Genomic DNA, 8,362 nt, shown 5'->3' with positions numbered 1-8,362 from the left:
CATGGGGTACTACCTTGCCAATGGTATCTATCCTCCAGGGCCACATTTGTGAAGACAATCAAGCATTCTCAAGGATGATTTGAGAGAGGTTTTTGTGCTCTTCAAAAACACTTTCGGCATATAATGATAAACACGTGTGATCTTGCACAACATGATCATCAAAATGAGGTGGAGGGCCCGAAGGGCTTGCGGCTACAATGGTGTCCGGGTGGAGCCGAAACGCCACCCTAGTAGGATCCAAGCATACAAAGGAACAAGAACTAACAAGCTCACGACCAACTTGAAGATCTTAGTGAGCACCACTCGCAACTTCATAGAAGTTTTATCATGTTTATTTGGATTCTTAGTTCATTTGGACAATATGTTGTTACTATTTGAATTTGAATGGTTAATTTTTTTAAACATAAAGTCGGTATCCATTTGAATCGTGTGTACTTGAATTTGCTAGTTCTGAATTAATAAGTTGTGACAAGTTTGAAAACATGTGGATGAATTGGCAAAAAAGGATTATGCTTTGGGGGATATTCTAGATGAAGAAAAGTTCACTCCCCTAAAAGATGAGATTTTTAGAGGAGGGGATGGGTCAAACTTTTGAGTGTCTACTACAGATGCTCTAAGAGGCAAAAGCAATATTAGCCATTGGATCATTTGAAACTTTCATATGGAGGTATGGTCCATATGAAAGTGAGAGTGTATTCCGTTTTCTACTACTACATCCCATCAAACATTAAGGTATATTGTATTTTGTATAGAAAAAGTCAAATATTTGCACTTTGATCAAGACTATAGAAAAAAAAACTACATCTACAATACCAAATAAACACATATGGACTGAAATGTGTGCATAAACAAACTAAAACATATCTATATACAGTCGATTTAGAAAAAGTTAAAACATACTACCTCCGTCCCATAATATAAAAGCCTCTTATATTATGGGACGGATGGAGTATTATGTATATGAACGGAGGAGGTACATTTGTGATAGGAGGCCAATTAACCTGCAAGTGAATCATCATGTTTGTTTCATGCGCTTAACTAAATCCAGGCCATCATAGCACTCAGCAAGTAGTAGACGGCTTTTATCATGTGGCGATTAGTTGACAGAAGAACTACGAGATCACCCCTTTCATTCTGGGGTGACGGAGGGATCGTACCATTCGAGCCTTTTTTTCATGCTTTTCCCGACGGTCTCGAGAAAGCAGCAATCAATAGGACTTTCCTAATCCTCCCTTCCTTTCACGAAGAACGTGAAATTCCTTTTTCTTAAATGGGAGCAGAGCAGGTTTGAAAAGGGATCTTAGAGTGTCTAGGGTTGGGCCAGGAGGGTCTCTTAACGCCTTCCTTTTTCTGCCCATCGGAATTATTTCCTAAGGACTTGCCATGATAAGAGGGAGAAGGGGGAAGAAGCACACTTGAAGAGCGCAGTACAATAGCGAGTTGTATGCTGCGTTCGGGAAGGATGAATTGCTCCTGAAAAGGAGTCTATTGCCTTGTTTATTTATTTTTTCTGGCGAATGAGTTTATGCCTGATTCGTTGTGCTTTTTTCTCTCAACAAAATAAATTGGTTTCTTTTTTTATGGAAAAAATAAATTGGTTTCGAGCTTGGTTTTACGGTGATAGTTTCGAAGTAATATTTGTTGGGAACGTTCTTTCAGTGCTGTCCACTCAGGGTTGCTCCACTTGTACCGTACAAAACGATGATGCGAACTGACGAGCTGATGGGTTAGCTGAAAGTTAGTGATGTCTGAGCAAGCCTCAGGCTGGCGATCACGTCTAAACTGAAATCGAAAGCTTGAACAAGGAAAGTTAATCAACTACTGCTAAGCAATCAGATAAGGACTAAGTGTGACTCCATTGTGGATCCAACTAGAAAGCATGCTCCCCACACACTACTCCTGAACAAATAATGCACACATGAATCAATAATGTTACATACCAACTTTTTGTTTCCTAAATAGAGCATCTATTTGCTCAAGACGTTTATTTTCCAGAAGAGAGACAGCTGAAATAATGAGTGTATATAAATTGATTAAGGAGAAAGTTACATGATTTGTTCGTAAAAATACAGGTATCATCTGCTGATAAACGACAAATCACGGCAATCCGACACCGATACATGGCAGCTCAACCTAAGCCTACCTCTCTATAAGCCCTTAATGAAGCATATAATGCAAAGTTCTCTCTGTGTGTGTGTGATGAAGCTACTTAGCATTAGAAGGGAGAACGCGTGCACCAAATATGGTGCAACTTTATCAAGGTAGGCCAGATTAAATAAATACGGGCCGAAACTAATCTGCGCAGTTGTCCAAACTTTCTTCAGATAATGTATAGCACTATCTATCATGCATAGAACTCGAAACAGCATATGAACCTGAGGCACATACATGATACTACTACATGATTTGTTGTTAATTCATTTGCCCATGCCACTGGTTGTTTTTAATGCCTCGTCGCAATTAACACTACTTGATTGATTGAGATCGCTAAGGTTTGTTCCCTAATCAATGTCACACCACGTATATGTCTGAATCCAATCCATGGATTTGTTTAAGAGAAATGCTGCCGTGTGTCTGACTACTTACCCAACTGCTTTCATTTCAGCTACTTTGGTTAATCCTCTAAAAAACTATACTTTCGTTAATATATACAGACAGCGGAGATTCTGAACAGCAGGAGGCACATCCATATCCTCCTAAGTAGAAGGCAGGAGAAGCACTCAATCGACACACATGGAACACGGGTTCAGTTCAAGCCATGGTTCGTTTTGTAATTACTTTTTTCGATAAAGGGCGATTTTATTAACTCAAAATGTAGCATCAAGTGGATACAAAGCATTATGAGTAACACCCGGGCTCTGCATAACTAGGATGCACACAGCCGAACACCAAAAGTCTAACAACCAGAAGAAAACAAAAACCGACAAATCAGCAATAGTAGTGTTTTGTAATTACTACTCCCTCTGTTTCTCAAATATAACTGCCTCTTTGATTCATAGGATTGCAAAAACACAGGAATGGTAAAAACATAGGATTGGAATAGCATGTCCATTGAATCCCTATAGAATTTGAGTTTGTTTGATTGTGTCACGGGAAAAACAAAGGATTTCTTTCAAAAGGTTGGAGTAGATGTTAGAATTCTTGTGAAATGCAGTATAAATGAATCCTTAGGAAAAAAAATCCTACGGGATTCAATCCTACGAATCAAACGATCAACATAGAAAAAATTTCTAAGGATTATAATCCTTCAAAGATCCTATAAAAATCCTTTAAATCAAAGAGACCCTAAATATTTTACTCCCTCCGCTCCTAAATTTATGAACGGGTACATACGGATTTTAGTGTATTTGTTCACTCGTTTCAGTCCGTATGTACTTCATGTTAAAATATCAAAAACACCGTATATTCATGAACGGAGAGAGTACGTTTGTATGAGTAGACGTGATTTTTTTTTTTTTAGGAGACGTGATTTGTGAAGCGCAGTAAACTAGCGCGCTGGTGGCCGGGCTTCGATGGTCTCTTCCGACGCCGGATTTGAACACGCCTAGCAGTACGTAGCAGTTAAAAGCATGTCCAAATCAAATCAATCAAACAAACAGCAGTAACAATGTTGTTTTAGGATGCATCGAAGCGAAGAGGCAGATACAACAAACGCCATCGCTTGTATCCCTCGCTTCTGTTTTTGTTCTTCTTTCGTCTTTGCAACGGCACGTCTAGGTTCAATGAACCAGGCAGAATTCCGAGGCACTCACCACTCACACTCAGGTAGCACTAGTAGGTACAGTGAAGTTACGTTGGCTAAAACTAGACCACGACGTCTCGTACCGTTCATGCCTGTGAGCCCAACAACGCTGATCGCAAAAGGGAAACTGTCCAGATTCATGGGAACAGCAAGCTGCTAACCGTAGCCCCTTCTCTTCCCGGTGATGCGAAATACTAATAACCCAATCCCTGCAAACCAGCATCCATTTCGAGCACTCGCGTGTGAGATTGCCAAATAAACGCTCAAAAAGATTCATAGCTAATTAGCTGCCGGTAACTGCGCTCCTGTATTTTGGCAATAGAGTCGCAGATTGATTGATAGTATTTCATTCCCAAGAGAGTAGCTTTTGCAGGTTATAAACCCCTCCCTCCACACCCCGACTCTCTCGTCAACCCTTCCTCCTCTCCTACACTCGACTCGACTCAAGGGAAGTGAATCACATCGGGTGATCACAACATATTCCATTCAGGTGGGCCGTAGAGATGCTGGGGGCTAGGAGATCGTTCTCTAGGCTCGCCGCGGCGGTTAGGACGCCGGTGGAGGTGCCGAGAATGCCGGCGTTCGACCACGTGCCGCTGCCCTACGACGGGCCGAGCGCCGTCGAGATCGCCAGGAAGCGCGCCGAGTACCTCAGCCCCTCCCTGTTCCATTTCTACTCCAAGCCCGTCAGTGTTCTTTCTCGATCCATCTCTCTGTTGAAACCATCTAACAAAGTACGAGTACGTAAAGTAAAATTCTTTTGCAAAACAATTAATGGCCCTTTGCAGCTCAACATTGTGGAGGGGAAGAAACAGTACCTGTACGACGAGCACGGGCGGCGCTACCTGGACGCGTTCGCCGGCATCGCCACCGTGTGCTGCGGCCACACCCACCCCGACATCATCGACGCCATCACCGCGCAGGCCAACCGCCTGCAGCACTCCACCGTGCTCTACCTCAACCACGCCATCGCAGACTTCGCCGAGGCGCTGGCCGCCAAGATGCCCGGCGATCTCAAGGCACGCACGCACATACTAATAAATTGAACAAAAATTTTGCATTTTTATTATCGGTTTGTCGCGTATACAAAGTAACGTCACGTTGCGGGGTGCATGATGGATGATAGGTCGTCTTCTTCACCAACTCCGGCACGGAGGCCAACGAGCTGGCCATCATGATGGCGCGGCTGTACACCGGCTCCCACGATATCATATCTCTCCGGAACTCCTACCACGGCAACGCCTCCGGCACCATGGGTGCCACCGCACAGAAGAACTGGAAGTTCAATGTTGTTCAGGTACGTACGTAGTATGATCAGAAGAACAAGAATACAGTAGTGATCCTTGATGCCCGGAACACTGAACCTTTTCTTTGATCGCTTGCTCAAGAGTGGCGTGCACCATGCCGTCAACCCGGACCCCTACAGAGGCGCCTTCGGCTCGGACGGCGAGAAGTACGCGCGGGACGTCAAGGAGATCATCGAGTTCGGCACCACCGGCCACGTCGCCGGCTTCATATCCGAAGCTATCCAGGTACGCGGACTAGTCACTATCAGTCACTAAAACAGAGCAGAGCTTCCTCCCATGTGCGGAGCGGCAGTAGTACTGCAAATGACGTGAGCAGCAGAGTTGAGGTTTTCCCTTTGGCTCGCAGGGTGTTGGTGGGATCGTGGAGGTGGCGCCTGGCTACCTGCCCCTGGCGTACGACGCTGTGAGGAAGGCCGGCGGCCTCTGCATCGCCGACGAGGTCCAGGCGGGCTTCGCGCGTGTCGGTAGCCACTTCTGGGGGTTCGAGACCCATGGCGTGATCCCTGACATTGTCACCATGGCAAAGGTGCACGAAACAACTAGACGCGCGTGCACAGGGCATCGGCAACGGCATCCCTCTAGTTGTCACTTCTTCGTTAGCCCTTTTTCTTTCTTTGCTGACCACTTGTATGCAATTGGCACGCAGGGCATCGGCAACGGCATCCCTCTGGGCGCCGTGGTGACGACGCCGGAGATCGCGCAGGTCCTGACCAGGCGGTCCTACTTCAACACGTTCGGCGGCAACCCGCTGTGCACCGCCGGTGGGCTCGCCGTCCTCAAGGTGCTCGACAGGGAGAGGCTCCAGGAGAACGCCTTCATCGTCGGCGCCTACCTCAAAGACCGCCTCCGCGGCCTCCAGGAGAAGCACCAAAGTTTGTGCTCACCACCCGACATCGTTCGAGACATTAAAAACGGTGGATTGGCTTTAACTCTTTTGCTCTTGCAGTCATCGGCGACGTGAGGGGAACAGGCTTCATGCTTGGCGTGGAGCTTGTGACCGACCGGCAGCTCAAGACCCCGGCCAAAGACGAGATTTGCCAGGCCATGGAGCACATGAAAGGTACTAGTGCATACTCCTTCTGTCCAAAAATACTTGTCGAAGGAATATATATATCTAAACATATTTTAATTCTAGATATATCCATTTTTATGCATTTCTTTAACAAGTATTTTCGAACGGAAGGAGTACTTAGTTTGAAACAGCTCCTTTGCGTCTAACACTGAGCACTCACTTGGTGGTTTGGAGTGCAGATATGGGCGTTTTGGTCGGAAAGGGGGGCTTTTACGGCAACGTGTTCAGAATCACTCCCCCTCTGTGCTTCACCAAGGAAGACGCTGGTAAGTTGTTTCATCCACTTCGATTCATGTGTGTAATACTTCCTCCGTCCAGAAATAAATGACTCAAGTTTGTACTAACTTTGCACTAAACTTAGTATAAAATTGAGTCACTTATTTTGGGATGAAGGGAGTAGTACATACAGTATTTGTGTATAAGTTTTTTTTTTTGCGAATGAGTATTTGTGTACAAGTTGCACATAAAATTGACTGGACCCTTGTTTTTGGTGGTGATGAATGCAGATTTCTTCGTCGATGTGATGGACATAGCGCTGTCAAAGCTCTGAGCTTCCCAACCAGCACTTGCGATGGGGTCCCTGCCCATGTCGAAGCAACTCAACTTCCACCTGAGTTTAACGGAAGTAGCCGCAGTTTACTTCTGTTTACCTTACGTCGTCGTGTAGTGAAGCAGACGAAATTTGGCCTGATGCAACTTGTATAAGACCTTTATTACTTACCATTGAAACTACAGAGATCCCGAACCGATCCACATCAGCGCATACTGAATCGGGTCATCCGCTTTGCTTGCACTTCTGCGTAACTAGGGGTGTAAGTCCAATACAGCGTATTTTCATAATTGAATAAAAAACGGTGATACATGAAAAATCTTACCTTGATTCTCATCTCCTTTATTTGTATGGATAGTATTCGACAGTCATTTTGCTTTCTACCAGTGTGTATTCGTTAAACGAGGGCCTCATGCTACAGCAGATTTCCATTCGAGGACTCAAAACCCAAGAAACAATTGCAATTTTGGCAGTATGTCTCTTTCATTTGGTCTCCCCAGTTCATTTTGAAGGAGATAAAAGGTAAGGAACCAATTCGAGGTCCATTATCATAGTGCAGTCCAGCAAATACTGACGCTCGATTGTGTACCTCAAAAGATTGTTACAATACATCGATGATGGCATCATGTTCCTTACATCTAGCTTGATTCCTGATGCCAAATTGGAGATACCAAAATGGCCCTACTAGATCATTAAATGTGTTACCCTTGATTCTGGATGCCAAATTGGAGAGACAAGTAAAAGGGATATATAAGGCAGATCTAGAGCGTGTGCATGTGGTGCGTGTTGCGGGTCAGCCAGACCGGGTGAAACATTCGGCCCCATGTGGGGCAGCTACGTGAGGCCACCGGATTAAATAGTGCACGTTCATGCGGTTCGGACACATTATCAAGACTGTAGGTGTTGCGACTTTGTTCGCCAGATAGGTGGCTTCGGTTTGATTCATGTATTCATGCTGTCAGACTCTGTTGGATAATAATAAAGATGGTTGCATGCATCGATTGATGCGGAGGCCGGGGGTTATCCTTATTTTTTAAAGAAAAAAATAGCGGAAATACCAGTAGCAAAGGGAGTTCACTTCAAACATTAGGGAAACGATCCATACCGGCCAACCGATCAAGGTGGTGGTATGGTGTGCGGAATTGTCCCTAGGAAATTAGCTAAGTTACTAAACCGATCATCATCGCAAGTTTATATGTGGGAGAGGTCTCTGCTAGCATGCAATCCCTTACTTGGAATTTTATGCACTTATGATTGGAACTATTAGCGAGCATCCGCAACTACTAACAAGTTCATGAAGGTAAAATCCAACCATAGCATTAAGATATATTGGTCCCACTTTAATCCAGTATGTACCAATTTCCATGGTCCGGAGAGGTTTCAATCACTTATGCCCCCATATGCATAGTCCTATCAGTGTACTACTAGCCTAAGATATGATCCACGCGCTCACTCATATGATGGGCACCAAAGAACATTAATATGACCACAAGCAACTCAAACGATCATGGAAATTCACCAATTAACCGATAGGACAACAATAATCTGCTCAAACACAACGAAGACGCGAAATCATCATATAATAATCCATAGCATCCAACACCATGTTCAAGTAGGGGATTACAATGGGTTGAGGAAGGTGATGAAGTTGTTGATGAAGATGACGACGTTGATGAAGACGATCGCCGCGA

The 8,362-nt window shown here is 44.7% G+C and overlaps 1 protein-coding gene across 1 annotated transcript; it reads left to right on the top strand.

Moving 5' to 3' along the window:
* The first annotated feature begins 3,863 nt into the window (after window positions 1-3,863).
* Window positions 3,864-7,001, top strand: LOC123099923 (alanine--glyoxylate aminotransferase 2 homolog 3, mitochondrial). Its single transcript, XM_044521940.1, has 9 exons — window positions 3,864-4,428; window positions 4,531-4,761; window positions 4,869-5,039; window positions 5,131-5,274; window positions 5,396-5,575; window positions 5,696-5,921; window positions 5,996-6,109; window positions 6,301-6,387; window positions 6,628-7,001. Exons 1-9 carry the CDS (start codon window positions 4,246-4,248, stop codon window positions 6,669-6,671), a joined length of 1,380 nt encoding a protein of 459 aa, XP_044377875.1. The 5' UTR covers window positions 3,864-4,245; the 3' UTR covers window positions 6,672-7,001.
* The last annotated feature ends 1,361 nt before the right edge of the window (window positions 7,002-8,362 follow it).

Source organism: Triticum aestivum, chromosome 4D, assembly GCF_018294505.1.
Source record: "Triticum aestivum cultivar Chinese Spring chromosome 4D, IWGSC CS RefSeq v2.1, whole genome shotgun sequence".
Lineage (NCBI taxonomy): Eukaryota > Viridiplantae > Streptophyta > Magnoliopsida > Poales > Poaceae > Triticum > Triticum aestivum.
This window is presented reverse-complemented; position numbering and strand designations above follow the sequence as displayed.